Below are 19,140 nucleotides of genomic sequence, written 5' to 3' on the forward strand. Positions count from 1 at the left end.
AAAGTTCGCTACACCTGCATTTTTCCCTAAAAAAAGAAAAGGGAAAAGAAGTCCCAAATGTTTAGTTTGCTCTCATTTTTTCTAAACTAAAAAGCTCCCAACATGGCTCCAAACCATTCTGGCTGCCGTTTTCTGAACCTTTTCCAGCTCTACAATATCCTCTTGTAGGTTTGGTAAGCAGAACTGAAAACAGCATCCCATGTGTGGTCGCACCATAGATTTGCACAATCCCATTATGATACCGACACTTTTGTTTTCAACCCCTTTCCTAACGATCCCATTATGGTCTCATTGGCTGCTCTGCCATTCAGAAATACTCTAAACCTCTGGAAATTCTGGAAAAGCTCAAGGCAGTGGAAAGCCCCTCTCAGCAGGGCCAGGACCCACAAAGGCTGCTTGTCTGCCCATCCTTTTTCACACTGCCCTGAAAATGTGGGGCTTTTTTTGCGGGGGTGGGGGAGAGAAGAAGATATCCACACGAGAAGTGCCCCCACAGCCAGGATGTGGCAAGATCTCCCTACCTGTGAGGAACACAGCAAATCTCCTGCTGATGTGCTGAACCTGCAAGTTCAGCAAGCAATTCAGATGCTCGGATCTCGGGGAAGACTTGGAATCGCACTGATGGTAGTGGAGAACTTCGGTGATGTTGGAACCCTGGCAGGATTTCAGGAGCATCTCCTTGGCGTGAGCTGCAGGGTCCTTCCTGCAGGAGAACAAAACGTCAAGAGAGTTTGGTCCCAAACAGCTTTGAGTTTGGGACTGTGCCCCAAAAGCACACCTCTTATTCACAGAATAAGAATCGGAGAATTGTAGAATGGGAACGGACACCAAGGGTCATCCAGTCCACGCCCCTGCAATGCAGGATGCTGCCCAGAGAGTTGCTTCTTGAGCTAACGACATTATATAAATGAACAAGAATGCAGGCATATCCTATGGGAGTTCCATGTGCTGAAATTCAGAGGAACTGAATACTTTTCATTTAGCCATCAGCAGGGCGAAGCAGGGCACATGCAAGGGGTGTTACACTGCAGAGAGAGTTGGGCTTGCAGGCTTTCAGAACCCAGAGGATCTCTTTCTCAGGCCAAGAAGCCCACTGCAGGCATGTGACTGGAAGCAGCGTTCAAGGGAAACGTGGTTAGGTAATGTCCTCAAACCAGAGACCAGTTCTGTCCAGGTCCAGACCTCCTCCTAAGGAGCAACAAAAAAAGCAGGATCCTCAAGTGGCTCTCCAGTGCAGCAGAGCCAGACACCCCTGACCCCAGACTAGAGGCCCCCATGGCCACTGCCTGGGTTCCTGGCCGGACCTCACAGCAGAGGAGACAGAGAGGCAGGCAAGATCTTCAAGACAGCTGCTGAACTGTCCACAGAAGCTACTCGGGAGGAGGGGAGGCATGTGGAAGCACTGGCTCGGATCAGGGCCTGGCTGCGTGTATAGGGGAGGAAGGAGATCCCCAGTGTCTGCATCCGATGCCTCAATCAATTTATTTGATCATTTCAGTAAACTGTGGTTTTAAACTGTCTTTGTTGTTACCTGAGAGCTTGAAACCGGGCAGTCTGTAAATATAGGGAGTAAGGAAAGAAATACATGCTTGCGTGGAGAAGTGGGGCCCAGCAAAGGCATCCCGGCAGGCTGTGCTTGTGGGACGGGGTTTCCAGGGCGGCAGGAGGAAGTTTGTGGCCCTCAATGAAGGAAGACTGGGGGGGGGCAAGTATGCGAAGCGGGGGGACGACGACTCTGCAGGGATTTAGCAGGAGAAGGGATTTAGTCAGCGCCAGAGTCGTCCTCACCTGGCGTCCTCTCGGAGTCTCTTGGTCTCTTTGTAGTGAAGGAGCCAGCTCCATCTCCCGTGGCTGCAGTTGAGCTTCTCCAAGGTTTTGAACGCGTCCTTCAGCTCCCCTGCAGGAAGAGCATCAGCACAACAGAACAGTGAAAACTACGAAGTTTGGCTGCCTAGAGTTCAGTCTCCACTGTCACATGGTAACAGCTGGGTAGCCCCCGTTATTGAGGCCGCCGGTCCTTAGCCATCAATATTGCCACTGTCGCCGTTCACTGAATCATCCTCCATATTATTGATTGGATTTTTACCCCACCCTTCCTCTCAAAGGAGCCCACAAAACAGCAAAGCTATCCCATCCCTTGAAGGAAAAAAAAACCCTGAAGAAATTAATAAACGGGGGGGGGGGGGAATAAGTCACGTATCCTCAAAGGTTAATAATTTCAAGGGTGCCAAGAAACAGTATTTCAGCCATTAAATGTCTGGGTGAACGTTTTAAGGTCCCTCCAAAATGTTAATAATGAGTGAGACACCTCGCCAGGGAGGGTGTTCCACAAGCAGGAACTACCACTGAGAAGGCCCTGTCATGGATTAACCCCGACAGGGCAATGCCCAGCAGCACGGCCAGCATCTGGGTCTCCTTCCTGATTGTAGGGCCCAAGGTGGCTGGTATCAGGTGAGATGCTCTTTCAGGTATTTGGGTACCAAACTGTTTAGGACTTAATACATAGCACTGCAAAGCACCATGCTAATGGGAGATGCACCAGGCTGCATCTAAGGGAGATATGAGCGGAAGACGAATATTTAACACGAGGAGACATATTCTCCCTGACTTGCTCACGGGGAGGTTTGCTTCTATTTATACTGCCACAACATTCAATCACAGGAAACAACCCCTGTGCACCATTTCGAAAGACACACCACCTCCAGAAAGCTGTGCTTTTCCGGAACTGGCACACTGGGCGCAACATCTCACCTACTGTCATCGCCTCAAGCACTTTGTCGTCAGACACCACGAAGCCCCCGCTGCGGAACAGCTCCTGATGCGTGTTGTCAAAGATGTCCTCAGGGTTGTCCACTCCCACAAAGGTCACGCTGGGAAAGCGCTTTAGCCTCAGCAAGGACGGGATCTGCCCAAGAGACAAATGTTTTTTCAGGTTCAGCATTGGTTCATCGGTTACATTTCCCTCGGGTGGGCAGAGGGTGGCACCGGGTGCACAAGCAGGAGATCTGACCACTGAAGAGGTGTGCGGGGGAGCACACCGCTCCCGGCAGCGCGATCCCAGTGGGTGCCATCGCGGCCGCCGCCCGCCCCCGCAGGCGGCATGCCACGCCACACCCCCAGGACGTGCGCCAGCCACGCCCCCGCCTGCTCTCCACCACTGGATCTGACCCTTCTCAGGCTTGGGGAGGAAGACACACACAGAAACAGGAACTCCTACCCACAACAGATAGCAGTCGGGCCTGTGTATTCCCTGCTAAAACTTGTTTAGCCTTCCAAATTTAGGGTGATGCAGAGGGAAACCCTGCCAGCTGTACGATCGAGCAAAGTTGCAGGATGCTTACTGCATTGTAAGCAAGCTTCTCTTTCACAACCTCACAGGGACTGGAAACTTGCCTCAGTGAAGGTTCAAGTTTAGCAGGAAGCCGAATGCTACGCCCAGTGCTGGCGACGGCTGGGAACCGGTATCGTGAACCGAACGTCATACTGGTGGCGGAGGGTCTGCTCTGCATGCAGAACTGAACCCAGGTCCAATTCCCGGCCTCTCCAGATACAGCCCAGAGGGTCTGTGCAAAACCCTGGAAAGGTGCTGCCAGTCAGTGTAGACAAACTGTGCTCAATGAACCGAAAGTCTGCCAATACGAAGGCAGCTTCCCATGTTTCGTGAAGCACTGAAGCACCAGGGAGGGGGAACGTTAGAAGCATTTGGGAGCGGGAGGGAAGAAAACCAGGTTTTAATATCCGGAAGCTGTTTTTCCTGTGCCACACGGGAAAGGCACTTTTGAACCTACTTTATATATGTGTGGGTATATGTCCTCATTCCTAATGATGACCATCAGTCTGTCTCCCTCGGGGTGGCTTGTCTTACAAAAATGCAGAGGCTTCATTTCCACATGACTCCCTTTTTTCAGCAAGTTCTGAAACATAACATTTAAAAAAGCCCATCACCAAAATCAGAACGGCTGCTTTCACAGTTAAAAGCAAAAATGAAAACAAAACCAGAGTTTTTCTGTGTCTTCAAGCAGAAACAGAAATTCAGGATAAGTCTGCAGGGAAGGGACAGAGACGAGTCCTCTAATCCAGTACAAACAAATCCACTGTGTTCATTGCTATTTGTTTGTTCCATTTATATACCACCTTTTCCTCCAAGGAGCTCAAGGTGGTCTGCATGGTTCTCTCTCCCCTCCCCCATTTATTCTCACAACAACCTTGTGAAGTAAGATAGGCTGAGAGACAGGGAGCAGCTCAAGGTCTCCCAGCGAGCTTCATGGCTGAAGTGAGGATTTGAATCCTTGTCTCCCAGGTCACAGTCCAACACTGTTCTGCTAATATCACACTTCTAGTGTCCTGTTCTCCTCACTTGAAATGGGAGATTCGCCCAAGGCTGTTAACCGCAGCAGAATCCCACCCAAAAGCACTTTCCATACAATCAAGTCCTACACATTAAATATGATGTTCCTTTTTTAAATGAAAGCAAAGAGAGGAGGGGGACATGGACAGCTGAGAGTAGGTTTGGGTTGTTTTTTTTAATGCTAGAGCCCCAGAATGACTGAACACCCAGAGAATCAGAGCCAGAAGGGATCTCAAAAGCCACCTAGCTCAAACCTCCATCAGCAAAGAGGAGATGCACCATGAAGCAGACCAGCCTTTGTCAACATGGTGCCCTTTAGAGGCTGGTCCTCAGTAGGAGATACTGGGACACCCTCACTGGTGCTGCCATTTTCAACATTAAACTCCAGTTCTGACACCCTGGACATTGTGGTGTGGAAACCTGGGCCTGCATCTGGAATCTGCGATTCTCCCTCTTTCCCTCCTGCCACACACACACACACGCTGCCACCCAGTGTAATCACGTATTACTGTTCAGCATGCGCAAACACTAACCAAGATTCCCCTCCTGAGCAGGGTTAAAAGCTGGTTTGCATACCCTGGTTCAGAGGGGAACCCAGGTTAGCATCATTCCACACCAGCAACACTGGAAAGACCAGGGTCAGGGAATCTGCATCACATGTAGAAGCCCCCCGGGTTCAATCCCAAGGGACTGTGGGTAGTCCTGAACCCCTGAAAAGCCACTGCAAGTCAACAACAGTGGGCTAAATGAACCAATTGTCTGACCCGGTGCAAGGGAGCTCCCTATGTTAAGGGAAGGGAGCTGGAAACCCAGGCTGAGAGAAGGGGTGTGCGAGACAAGCACCCGGTTCCCAATTTGCAAACTACAGTGTAGCCAAAAGCAAGCGTTCCATCCACACTGGGCAGTTGTCGCCCGTTGCTGATTTCTCCAACGCCTAAAACCTGGTGCAATATTTAAAATGTGAAACATCTTTGTTAAGTTAAATTGACTGGAAAAGCTTGCAAATACCAGATAGGCTTAGGATTTTAATATGTAATGTGATAAATTAATATGTTGAAATTTAGATCAGGAAAGTAAGAAAGATGTTAAGTGATTAAGTTAACTTTATGAGAATATAGGTTTTGGAAAACTGTTAAAATGATATGCACTGAAATTCAACCAAGGGGACACGAGGAAGTCGCTTAACAATGTTAATTAGATTAGTCTTAATAAGGTTAGGATTTATGTTTGTTTGTTCATTTGTTGGTGTGTTTAAAAATTTGTGGAAAACCAATATTTTTTTTTGAAAAATAAAATAAAATGTGAAACATCTTACCTTTAGTCTCCCAAAGAAAGGACTGTCGCCTGTTTCCACCAGGTAGAATGCGTAAGGCTTTTTGCAAGCTTCCTGGGCAACTGTTTTCAGCTTGAAATGTAGTGTGCTGCAGAGTTCGGTGAAGAGGTGCTCGTAGGACGTCGTCCTCCGAGACAAGGAGGGACCCCTTTTCTCCAGAGCATCTTCTGAGGTAGGATTTGGCTCTCTGGCCGCGAAACTCGCCTGCCTGTCGCCCTGCGTCATCAACCTGCTCAATTCGGCAAACTCGTCCATGATGACCGATATGTCTCCTCGGGAATCCTTTAGCTTATTATTGTACGTTAACTTGTTGAGGTGGAAAGGAGCAGCCGGCCCTTGTCCTTGACCTTTCGTTCTAGCAGCATTGCTCACCGATTCCTGGGCAGAAGCAAACGGGGGAGGAGGTTCAAAAGGGTCGCTGTGTCTGCTCCTGGGGGTGCCGTGTGGGGCACTGTGCCTCGGGCCCCGGTTCAAAATAGTTATCAGAAGCGGGCTTCGGCTCCTGGGTGGCACACTGAGCTCAGGAGCTTCAGGGACCTTTCTCGATGGCAACGTCTCTGCCGTTACCTGAAGCACGCGCTCCGGAGTACCTTCGCCAGAGGTAGGAGGTTGTGGTTTCTTTAGGGTATGTTTTAGCTTATCGTGGAAACGCAGACACTCCATATCTAAAGTGCTCTGAATGGGGTCGTTCAGAACCCTCCAAGCCCTATCGGAGAAGTTTTTCCATTCCTGCTCTCCGAAAAAAGGGCTACGCCTCTTGGAAGACTGAAAGCTTCGGTTTTTTTCTTGGTGCTTCTTGGTTATAGTAAAGTTTAAATAGTCCTTTAGAGGTCCCGACTCTTCGGGAGACCTATCGCCTTCCCTGAATGAGGACGACCAGTCGTACTGGATAGTCTCAGCCTCAACATCAGGCACCGTCACCTTGTTTTCCAGATACATCCAGCCTTCACCCTTGTGAAGCTCGTTCTCACAGCTCAAATCACTGGCACAACTCATTTCCATGGCATCTGGCGAGGCAGCCTGTTTCTCAGGCTGACCTCTGTGATGCACATCTCCGCAAAGTTCTGGGACACCGTCCACAGAAACACATTTATTTTCCCAATTTATATTCACGCCCGTAGCTCCGACAAATGAGACGGGTCTTTCACCGGCCGGAGCATCTTCAGGGTCCTCCAGATTCTCCACCGGGTTTTCATACAGATCATGTGCGTCTTTATGTGCAGATGACCCAGATTCTTCGGATAAACATTCCGTAGGACGCACTGACGGCATAAAGGGCAGCATTTCTCTGCCTGCCTTCCTGAGCTGGTCCTCAAACATGGATGCTTCCGAACTAACTTGTCCTGGGTCAACCCCACACAACGCAGCTGCTTGGATCAAGGGGAACTGGCGTTTTGGACTTCTTGTGCCCGTGTCTTCCCACTCTGGACAGCAAGAACTTTCAAGGGTGTCCGTAGCAGCTCCTGTCTCTTGATGAGACTTCCTTTCAGCAACATCCACTTGACCGGAACTTATGCTTCCCTGCAGTGCTGAATGATACCACCCGTATCTTTGTACAGCCATGTGAGAGTCTCTCTTGTTGCTAGGCTGCGCTAAAGAGTCACCTGTCATCGCCCATTTGGGGTCATAATGGGCAAGCTTGTCAGTGGCATAACTCTCTTCATCACTCTCAGGAGGGGTCACACACTCAAGGGTGACGGAACTAATCCAGTTTAAGGCTAGATTCTCTTTCGCAAAGGCGGTTTCTTTGCTCACAGCCGTCATGCCACTCACAGTGTCTATCAACTCATAGAGAAAGGACCTGATGTCTTCAGGCACAGTAACTACAGCTTGGCTTCGCTTATCGTCATCAGATGCCGATTCTCGGGGCGCAGGAGAGACTTCAATGTCCTCACTGTTAACGCCACACTTTTGATTGTCAGTACTGGTGTCCGATTCTTCATTATCCAAATGCCAGCTCTGGCCCTGAGAATCGCCAAGTCGTTCTGTTGTCTGCCTGGCCTTCCGTTCCTCTTGAGTGGCTGTGTTGCACCGCAGTTCATTTGCTTGCAATGGAGCCACACCTACCAGGTGGAGGGCTTCCTTTTCCTCAGGGATGCAGGAATCCTCAGCTGAACGTGTTTGCTTTGTGAGTGTGCTATTTTCAGCTGAGCGCTCTTGGTTCCCCGGCAAGTCTTCCTCTTCATCAGATATTGCTTGATAGACAGGACTAACCTGCAACTTAACCACTTCAGCCATGCGGATTCCTTCCTCTTCCGGCGAAACACAGGAACCCATGACCAAGTCTATTTCTTTTTCAGGTGCAAGATTTGGAGCCGATAAAGCAGAATTTTCTTGTTTCTCTGTGGATTCTCCTTGAACTGGTGGGCTGCTCTGCACTTGACACGGTCCACAAGTTTGCAGCGGACTTGGGTCAGTCAGGTTACCCTCTTCCTGGGAAACGTCTTCAATCAAATCCATTTGATTTAGGGATATGTGATGTTTGGTTGACTCCGCAGAGTCTTCCTGGGCAGTTGGCAATTCTATTACATCATCAGGACTTGTTTGATGGACAGGACTCGCCTCCAGTGAAACGGAATCAGCCAGATTCATTCCTTTCTCTTCCGTGGAACCAAAGGAAGTATCATCCGAACCAACTGGGTTTGGAAATTTGGGGCTGTTTGCCAATACAATAGAATCTCGACTCTCTACAGATTCTCCTCGAGTTGCCATATCCTTTAATTCAGCAGCTTGTGCAGAAGCTGAATCTTCTAGGTTGATTTTGTTATCTTCCTGGGACCTACGGGTGCTTTCAGCCACATCCATTTGGTTTGGAGACATGGGATGTTTGGCTAATTCAACGGCGTCTTCTGTCTCTGGAGACTGGGCTACTTCATCATGGGTTATTTGATTTACAGGGCTAGTCCGTAATGGAAGGGAATCAAACAGATTATCCTCTCTATCTTCCTCTGAAAGGCAGAAACCCTTAACCGCATCTGTTGGGTCTAGAGATGCAGAATTAGGGGTTGATAGTACAAAGTCTTCTTGGGTACCAGGTGATTCTGCCTGATGCTCGGAAACTGTGGCTGGTGATGGTGGAAAAGTGACTGGGGATGTAGAGGCCCTGGCAGCTTCTCTGTCTTCTATTGCACAGCCTTCCTCTTCTCTGTTCTCTTGGTCCAAGTCCATATCTCGGGGCTCTGAGTCAGTATCGTTGCTGTCCGAAAGAGCAAGTTCAATTGATTCCCACCCCGTGCTCTCTCCCTCTATATCTTCCTCATCTACGGGGAGATCCTGTGACCCCCTCCCCTCTCTACACGGTTTGTTGACTTCCCCACAATCACTGTCTGCTTCTAACCAGCCTATTTCAGCAGGACGTAGCAACACGGCGCCCCCGCTCTGTGGGCTGTCCTCCTTCTCCTCTGCAGAAGGAGAGGAAGCCTTTAATTCAGAAATCTTTTCTGCAGAAACGCCACCGGCCATCGTGTTCGCACTAGGCTGTTTGCTGGCTGAATTCTCCAGGACTTCTGCATCTTTGGAAGAAGCATCGCTTTGGGAAACCTCAGCTAAGTCGACACTCGCAGTCGCCTCCGCATCAGTTCCACGCTCCTGAGGCCTCGAACGCCCTTCGGTATGCTCATCTGTCAAGTTTCTGCTCTGGCTCTCTGCGGAGAGGGCAGGATCCGGTGGGAGTTCTTCATCAGGTTTCTCCACAGCCACCTGAAATAAAAATTCCAAGTTTCAAAAGTTCAGAGAGACAGAAAGGCAAAAAGTAAAAAATAAATCTCCATAGCTTTTAAAATCTGCAAACTATCCTAGAGCAGTTAAAAACAAAATCACACCATGGTGCAAACGTTTACCAACACACGCTGCCTGGAGTTGAGAGAGCCTCGGCCCTCCTACCTTTTGAGCTCCTTCAAGGTTTACCCCACTGTGCTGCTTCAAGAATAAGCTGCCACAACTTGTCACAAATCAAAGCACAGTCTCTGCTAGCCATGCCTCGTGGCCTAGCCATCAATCTTCCCTTGTTTTCACCATTCAATCTGGTTAGCACAAAGGGCAGAGTTCGAATCACTGTGTTTGTCGCAGATTATGGCAGCCGGCTCTATAATGCTGTCCAACAGCTAAATAGGGCCCTGAAAAGTGAGGTTTTTCCATTTCCCAGGTTTTTCTTCAGACCTCCTCCCTGAACCAAGATGGTTCTTTAATCCCAGTTATTTAATAAATAAGTATTATGTTGGCTTTCTATCTCCGCTGGTTGTTCCAAGTTCACTGGGGAAGCACATCACGCTCTATGGGATTTACAGCACAATTTGCCGTAGAGGCTACTGTCATACTACTAACAGCAACAAGAGAAAAAATTGATGGGAACTGTCTATGGAAATTAAAGGGGAACTGGCAGGGCTTTTCTTACATTTGAAGCCGAATTCCCTTTAATTTCCGTACAGTGGTATGTTGGTTCTCGAACGGCTTAGCTGTCAAACAATTCGGCTCCCAAACGCCGCAAACCCAGAAGTAAGCGTCCCAGTTTGTGAACGTTTTTCGGAAGCCAAACGTCCAACGCAGCTACCGTTTGAGTGCAGGAAGCTCCTGCAGCCAATCGGAAGCTGAGCATTGGTTTTCGAATGGTTTTGGGAGTCGAACAGACTTCTGGAACGGATTAAGTTTGAGACCCAAGGTACCACTGTAGATAAGTTTCCAAGGTTTCATGGAGGACATGTTGACAGGTGGCTATCAATAAAAATGTCTATTAGGAACCTCTGTACATTTTATTCTGTGAAACGCCCTGAGATCTTATGATCGAGGGCGGTATATAAATCCAATCAATCATGGGTGAGGAACTTCTACCCTGTTTCCCCGAAAATAAGAGTGTCTTAATTTTTGCTCCCAAAGATGCTTATTTTCAGGGAATGTCTTATTTTTCCATGAAGAAGAATACGGTACACATTTACAGTGGTACCTCGCAAGACGAAATTAATTCGTTCTGCGAGTTTTTTCGTCTTGCGAATTTTTCGTCTTGCGAAGCATGGATTCCCATAGGAATGCATTGAAACCAAATTCCCATAGGAATGCATTGAAACTTGCAAGACGTTTTCGTCTTGCGAAGCAAGCCCATAGGGAAATTCGTCTTGCGAAGCAACTCAAAAACCGAAAAACTCTTTCGTCTTGCGAGTTTTTCGTCTTACGAGGCATTCGTCTTGCGAGGTACCACTGTATTGTCTAATTGTGAGTCAGCCAGACTCCATCAGGGCAGAGCGAGCAGCAGGCGGCAGCTTGGGCTCTCTGATTTAAAGAGACTTCGGCACTGCCTGAACAGCTCTGCCTGTGCTGTGGCCAATCAGTAAGCTGCGTGGTGGTGCCTGCCGCTACGGTCCAGAGGAGTCAGACACCTTACGGTAGCTTTGGGGGTCTTATATTCTGGGGGAAGCCTTATTATCGGGGAGGTCTTATTTTGGGGGGGATGCCTTATATTACAGTGAGAGGCAAAACTGGAAGTAGGTCTTATTTTCGGGGGATGTCTTACTTTCAGGGAAACAGGGTAGGCTCTCGACTCTACCCAATTTTCACTCATGAATGAGATTTGAGGTTATCAGGTCTGTAACTCAGTAGCAGAACACTCACTAGGCAAGCAGAACCCAGGTTGAATCCCTGGCATCTGCAGACAGGGCAGAGAGAATCATTGCCAGTCAGTGTAGTTAACTCGGCGTAATACTGAGTCAAATGGACCAGTGGTCTGAGTCGCTATAAGGCAGTTCTCAAAAACTGCAAGAGGTTTCAGGCTTTGAAGTTAAATTACCCATATGGTTTTATATATGCAGCTATGCCCAGCTGTAGCTCTGAGCCCCTCCCTGCTAAATGGTGCCAAGTGTACCAGCCAGGCTCCTGGCACTCAGCATCTGCCTCCTGCCCAACACTGACATCTGGCCTGAGCTGATCTACCGAAGTCTTTCTTACTTTGTCAGAAGGATTAACCTTCTCTTTCGGTTTGCCGGCAGCAGCATGGGACTCTTCCTCCTCCTCAGGCAGATCACTGGGGTCATCAGGGATAACGATGGGAGCCTCATCGATGCAATTCGTAGAGGACAGTTCATTACAGGAGAGGGGCTTCTCCGAGGAAGAAACCGCCCTCTCGTCTGCTTCTCTGGGCGTCCGGTTATCATCGGATAGAGAGTCCGCGGGGCATTTCTCCAAACTGTACGACCCCTCGCAATCGTCGTCAATGACTTCAAAGGCATCCACGATGCTTCTCAGTGAGACGAATTTGGAAGGGTTGCGGTATTCGACCACATTCCTTATTGTAGGGGATCTGAACGGCTTGTTATAAAACAGCGCCACCCACATATGCAGGATGCGCATCATTTCATCCGAATCATCCAACATGCGGGTGTCCCAGGGCCTACAGAAAAAGGAAATGCAGAAATGAGAACTTTTATTTTAAGGCTCTCTACCTGACTGGGTGAAATCACATCATTTTTGTCTTTACATGGCTTGGGTCCTGCATATCCTGCATAAACAATTGAAAAAGGATGTTGACAGGTTGCAATGTGTGCAGAGGAGGGCAACTAAGATGATCAAGGGTCTAGAAGCCAAGCCTTATGAGGAACAGTTGAAGGAGCTGGGTATGTTTAGCCTGGAAAAGAGGGACGGAGAGGAGATATGAGAGCCATCTTGAAATATCTAAAGGGCTGTTTGTAGAATTTGTACTGTTAAAACGGAAAGGGGTCAAACCATCGCCAAGAGGTGCTGAAATTTTGGGAGGTTGGATAGTTACAATGGAATGGTCTCGGTGGTGGGGTGCACATTTTAATTCTTATTTATTTATGATTATTACTTTGTACAAAAAAGATGATCAAACTACTGGACACTTTTCACCTGGGGATGCATAAAGCTACTGTAGGATGGTACAGAAATGTTAATTTTTTTAAAAAAATATTATTATTATTATTACTATTATACTACAGGACAGTAAAAGCTGTTTGACTGTGGATCAGACGACCTTAGGAGGTGGTAGACTCTCCTTCCTTGGAGGTTTTTAAGCAGAGGTCAGATGGTCATCTGTCATGGATGCTTTAGCTGAGTTTCCCTATATGGAAGGGCGTTGGACTAGATGACCCTTGGGATCCCACTCCACAGTTCTATGATTCTATGATCCCAGAGACTGTCATCTTCTCCTACTGGAGAGGCTGCCTGGAGCAAGGTGTTCTCTGGGGCAATGACTCCTGACAGGCACTCTCCATCTATTCCTGTTGCTCTCAGTGTCCTGCTAGGGAAGATCCTGAAAGCAGCCCACGAGCTTGGCTGGGACGCACAGGCCCTATCGATGCAGTGTACGGGTGGTAACCCATTTTGGCTCCACAGGCCAGCTCCTTATCAGGATCAAGCTTGTGGGCAAAATTTGACAGGTGGGCAAGGCTATCCCCCCATCAACCGCCTGACTTCAGGAGCAAGGTGCTTTTAAGTTCCTAAGTGGGGGGACTTCAAATCACCTTGCAAGGCACTGCCAGAACAATTTCTCCCTCCACTTTCCCAGGGCTTTTGACCCAAATCCCTTCCTGAATCAGAACAGGATCCCCTGCTTATCAGCTGATTAGCAGGGGTTATATGCTGTGTTGGCTGTTCATGTCTGTTCCAAGCAGGGAACGGCCAAACTGAGGATTTAACCCCATCTTCCTGCCCATCAGATGATGTCGCAAGTGTACCTCTGGTGTACTGTGCCCTTCTCAACACACTCAGCAGGGAGGCAACCAAACGACCATTCCTGTCCATTTAAGGCTCTGAGCTTCTCAAGAAGAGGTTGTACACACACAGATGTAACTCACAACTTATGCTCATTTAACCTGTGCGCATTCAGCTTTACATACTTGGCAAATATATATGTTTTGACTATATGTGATTTTGGCCTTACATGCTATCCCTGGAACGTAACCGCCACATGAGTGGAGAGTTGCCTATATAGCTATATAATGGCTCAGCTCAAGGCATTGAAAGACCAGCCTCCAAATGCCCTTGTTCTCTGGGCCACGGTTCATGATCCTGGAGAGATCACCCAGCTCCTATCTGCATTCTCACCACTATTGCCAGGCCTGTAATTCTACCTAGTTATGAAGGGACGCGGGTGGCGCTGTGGTCTAAACCACTGAGCCTCTTGGGCTTGCCGATCAGAAGGTAGGCAATTCAAATTCCCGTGATGGGGTGAGCTCCTGTTGCTTGGTCTCAGCTCCTGCCAACCTAAAAGTTTGAAAGCATGCCCCTCCCCCAAAGTGCAAGTAGATAAATAGGTACCACTCCGGAGGGAAGGTAATGGTGTTTCTGTGTGCTGCTCTGGTTGCACCAGAAGCGGCTTAGTCATGTTGGCCACATGACCAGGAAAAACTGTCTGCAGACAAACGCCGGCTCCCTCGGCCTGAAAAGTGAGATGAGCGCCGCAACCCCGGAGTCATCTGCAACTGGACTTAACTGTCATGGGTCCTTTACTTTACCTTTTTAGTTATGATTTTATTTATCTTCCTTGTGGCTTGAATGCATTTCATACAATGAGTATCTTTCCAAAGCTGGGAATTACTTACCCGTGTACAGCTCGAATTACTGTTCTCTCCAAGATATTATTAGTGTATTTGCTATCTAAGTTGGGCGGGTAGTCAGCCTCCCACTGGAAAGTCACTTTGACAGTTTTGTCGCAAAAGGTCACTTTATGGGACTTGGAGAAGTCTTCCTTCAACCTCGCGGCCATGACGGCAGAGCGCGTGAATGGTATGTAGCCCCTCAGCTGCTTGTGAGGGTGGCAGATCCTCTGCTGGTGCCGGAAAGGCATGACTTTTCCAACTAAAGGCCCCAGCCTGGCATTCTTCACACCGTTCTTGGTGCCCGGGGCCCCCTTCTTGCAAGATTCAGACACCGGGGAGGCGTATGAGTGCTCAGAAGAAATCAAGGAGTGAATGCTCGAATCCGAAAGATAACCCGTCTCCCTTGGAGGTGTCGCCAAGCTGGGTTTCGCAGCCCGCCTTTTGCTGGAACCCACGGGGTTGTTTTCATGAGAGCTGGAAGGAGACTCTCTGCCCTCACCACTTTGCTCAGGAGACAAATCAGACTCTGGGGCCGTCTTGCCAGAGAAGGAAGCCGTTTTCAGCTTCTTTGTCACTCTGTGATATTCGTGATCAGAAGACTTGTCCGAATGTTTCCCTTTGTGCAAGCGGCGGCGCTCCCGGGAGGGGCTGGGGGGCAAGGAGGCGCCACTGCTGTTGCTGAGCAGCGGGGAGTTGGAGCTCAGCGCCAGGTCGGCCAACAGGTTCAAGGCGTGGGAGTCGCAGTTGAGCACTTTGGGAGATGGGCAAGCATCCTGGGCCGGGCTTCTCTCGCTCGAAGGATCGTTCTCATCGCTAGCCGGAGGGATTTCGTCCTCCCGCTGATGGGAACTTTTCCTCTTCACTGCGTAAGAAAAGGAGCAAGTTTCAGAGCGCGGCTGCTAAGACAGTTCCACCCTTACGAAAAAGCACCATTAAAGGCTAGTGGTTTTTTGAGAGCCAATATGGTGCAGCACTTGTGGTTTCATGCTAACATTCCCAGTCCCTGTTCAGTCACGAAGGTTGCAAAGTGACTACTCTGGGACAGTCGCTATGTCTCAACCTAACCTTCCTTGCAGGGTCGTTGTAAGGACAAAGTGGCCGGGGAGGGAGAAGAGAGCCTTGTATGCTGCTCTTAGGAGGAAAGGTAGGATTTTAAAAGGCTCTCTCTCTAGCTGTTGTTATAGTTAGTTACAGATAAATTCAATTAGTTACAGATAAAGTTATACAGTTATGGGAAAAAGAAAGTACACCCTCTTTAAGTTCTGTGGTCTTACATATGAGGACATCATAACAATGATCTGTTTCTTAGCAAGTCTTTAAATCAGGTAAATATAACCTCAGAACTCCTAAGAAACAGATTATTGTTATTATGCCATATGTAAAACCACAGAAATCAAAGAGGGTGTACTTTCTTTTCCCCATGACTGTAGCTACCGTATTGGCCCAAATAAGCCACACCCAAAGATAAGCTGCACCTTTAAAATTGGAGGGGGGGGAATAAATAAATAAATACCCTAATATAAGCCGCTCCCTTCCTCACTGCTCCTGGCTCCATACTTGGGATTGGGGGGGGGGCTGTGTTACCAGCAGCCTTTTCCCTTCCTCGCTCTCTCTCCCTTCCCAGCCTTGGTGGGAGAGGACGGGGGAATATGCACGGGGAGGAGGCTGCTTCACTGCACTCCTAGCTAAGGTCGTAAATATAAGCCACACTTAAAACTTTTCATGGTTGGAATTTGGGGGGAAAGTGCGGCTTATATTCAGGCCAACATGGTAGTTATAGAGAAATCCCATCAAACTCCGGTAGCCATAGTTTCCTGAGCACCTTCACTTTCCTGCTGATGAACCTGCAGGAAGCACTATGAACCACGTGCTTCAAGAAATCCACCTCCCTTTCTAGGAACTAAAAGGGCCAACTTTCTGGCCTGCAGGCAGGTACCTTCTCCTGCACTCCCTGCACTGTTGGCACGGTGGGGGCACTCAGTTCCACAGGTTCAGAGAGAGACACCCATGGGGGTCCTGTCTCTGTCTCTATGGGACCTGGCGCTCTGGGATGTGGTCCATAATAATAATTTATTATTTATACCCTGCCCATCTGGCTGAGTTTCCCCAGCCACTCTGGGCGGCTCCCAATCAAGTGTTAAAAACAGTACAGCGTTAAATATTAAAAACTTCCCTGAACAGGGCTGCCTTCAGATGTTTTTTAAAGATAGGATAGCTGCTTATTTCTGAAGGGAGGGTGTTCCACAGGGCGGGCGCCACTACCGAGAAGGCCCTCTGTCTGGTTCCCTGTAACCTCACTTCTCGCAGGGAGGGAACCGCCAGAAGGCCCTTGGCGCTGGACCTCAGTGTCCGGGCTGGACGATGGGAGTGGAGATGCTCCTTCAGGTATACAGGACCGAGGCCGTTTAGGGCTTTCAAGGTCAGCACCAACACTTTGAATTGTGCTTGGAAACGTACTGGGAACCAATGCAGATCTCTCAGAGAGAAATCATCCTGGAACTCTAAACCCACAAATTCTCAGAGAGTCCATGGGACTCGTGCCCACCAGCTTGGGGTTTAGTGGCCCTCCGGTGACCAGTATCAGGCTCAGAGTCATCAGCCCTGTGTGGCTCCCTAGCCACTGACTTTACAACATCTGACTCAGCGTCTTGGTCGCTGACTGACCCGGGTCCCTTTGTTCACTGTTTTGAAGTAGGGTCCACAACTGTCAACCCAGGAAGGACTAAAAGCATCAGTCATCTTGGGCTACACTCAACTAAAAGGCAAAGGCCCTTCAGCTTCATCTTTCGCCTGTGTGGCAGGACCGCTCCTGTGCCTCGGTCCACGCAAGCACAGGAGCATAAGATGCCACCAGGATGGGGGGGGGACTTTGGAAAGCAAAGGCATTAGAAAGCCCTTTGCCCGTGCCATGGGGAGGGTGATGCAAAGGGAAAGATACGTCCTTGGGACAGGAGGGAAAACACCAGCCTCCAGCTGCTCATCCTTTCAAGGGGAAGCCAAGCCAAAGCATCATCTTAATCCTAATTCCGATTTTGCGTTTCAAGCACCGTCCTCTTACTTTGGTTCCTCGTGCTCATCTTCTCGCTCGAAACTTTTTCTGCGGTGGAGTCTTTTTTTTGTTTCGAGACCCGGGACTTCTTCTCTTCCACTCCAAGGCTCTCAGAAGAGGGGGCGGCCTTCACAGCAGACTCGCACGGCGTTTGCTGAACAAATTCCGCAGACAAAACCTCAGCGCCTACGAGAAAAGAAAGGTCTCTAGCGTCAAGAAGGAATAAGGCATAAGGTAGTGATAAAATCCTTGCAGAGAGCCCTTATGATCCACACGAATGCTGCCTCAATTCAAACATTACTTGCCCCATGCTCAGATCGATGAAGAGCCCTAGCTGCTTTGCATGTGGGCGATGCCCAGTTCAGACCCCAACATGCCCAGGAAGGTGCCAGGCAGATCTGCCATGGGAGGGAGGTGCATCAATGAGGCTCAGTCACTCATCTAACCTCCACTGTCAGGAGCACCCATAGAAGGGCCTCCAAGGCCCCATGTGCCTTGGACACATAGCTTGCACCCACCAGGAGCCAGGGTGAGGGGTTAAACATCACTGGCTTTATCCTATGGAAGTCCCTCCCAGCTGAGATCAGAAAGGACCCCTCTCTCTTGAAATTCCAGCACCTACTGAAGACATTTTTAAATACAGCGGTACCTTGGGATGCGAACGGGATTCGTTCCGGAGCCCCGTTCGCATCCTGAAGCGAACGCAACCCGCGTCTGCGTGTTACCACTTCTGCGCATGACATCATTTTTACGGAGCGTGTTACTTCCAGGTCACCAGGGAGCGCAACCCGAAAATACTTAACTTGAAGCATGTTTATCCCAAGGTATGAATGTACTCCAGCAGGCATTTTAAGTATGTTTTCTGATTTGGGGGGGGGAGGGGATTAATTTTAACTGATTTACCTTTGCTTTATCTTTTGACCATTACTGTACACCACTTAAGAGACTACCGTGTTAAGTGTTACATAAATCTTTGAAATAAATGCATGCATGCATACATGATGCAAACGGAGGATCTCAGTTGCTGAGCAGCTTCATGGAAAAACGGGCCACCCTTCCAGTGCCCTGGGTCTCAAGAGTGTTTAGAGCAGTGGCAGTGCACCCCTAGTCTGGAGGCCTGAAAGAGCCCTCCAAGCAATTCTTTCTGCACCCCGGCAAAAAACAACAACACCCAACTAATTGTTGCAGCAGCAGGAAACAATAAATACATAAACAGGACTCAGCGCTGATCTGCACCAGTAAGCTGAATGGGGAGGAGGGAACCGTGTGCCTGTGTATATCAAGGGGGTGTGTGTGGAGTGGCCACACCCACTGCTGCTATGCAACCTCTGGAGAGTTGCCCAAGAGCTGATGCAACCCACGGCACAAGGCTCTCCAAACTTCTGATTTCCAGCAACTGGTATTTTCTGTATTATACAGTTACTGGCTCACACTTGTGTGCATGAAAGGGTTAACCTGAGCCCCGAGCTCAAGTTACCATAGGTGGGACTCAGCAGGCTCCCACCCAGTGATGGAGCTTCATGCTCTGGAACGGGGGGGGGGGCAGAGAGCAGGCGGGGTGCAGCTGGCGCGTGTCCATAGGGGCGTGGAGCGCGTCTTCGGGGCATGGTGTGCTGCCCGAAGGGGCGTGGCACCCAGTGCAGGTCGGGGAGCAGCCGCGATGGCACCACGCCGGGATTGCGCAGTTGGGGGTGGTGCGCTCCCCCCGCACGCCTCTTCCTCCGCCAGTGCTCCCACCAGCCTTTGCTTCTCCCTCAACCTCTCTCTCTCTCTCTCTCTCTCTCTCCCTCTTTGGAAGAAGCTAGCTGCCACATGGTAAAACAGATTTTTACAGCCTGCAGGTAACGGAAAGACTGCATACGAAATA

At 49.3% G+C, this 19,140-nt stretch overlaps 1 protein-coding gene across 6 annotated transcripts in view; it reads right to left on the reverse strand.

The window, feature by feature from the left end:
- Nucleotides 1-19,140, reverse strand: part of TASOR2 (transcription activation suppressor family member 2) — a 61,226-nt gene that overhangs the window by 5,485 nt on the left and 36,601 nt on the right. For all 6 annotated transcript variants that reach the window (XM_083572458.1, XM_083572455.1, XM_083572456.1 and 3 more), the window contains 8 exons: nt 17,283-17,459; nt 14,228-15,086; nt 11,616-12,057; nt 5,664-9,380; nt 3,789-3,914; nt 2,752-2,905; nt 1,789-1,897; nt 522-703 (listed from right to left, as the gene is read on the reverse strand). In XM_083572458.1, the coding sequence (XP_083428584.1) occupies nt 522-703; nt 1,789-1,897; nt 2,752-2,905; nt 3,789-3,914; nt 5,664-9,380; nt 11,616-12,057; nt 14,228-15,086; nt 17,283-17,459 (5,766 nt within the window). The remainder of the gene's footprint in view (nt 1-521; nt 704-1,788; nt 1,898-2,751; nt 2,906-3,788; nt 3,915-5,663; nt 9,381-11,615; nt 12,058-14,227; nt 15,087-17,282; nt 17,460-19,140) is intronic.

The sequence above is a fragment of the Podarcis filfolensis genome (assembly GCF_964270895.1).
Source record: "Podarcis filfolensis genome assembly, chromosome: 10".
NCBI lineage: Eukaryota > Metazoa > Chordata > Lepidosauria > Squamata > Lacertidae > Podarcis > Podarcis filfolensis.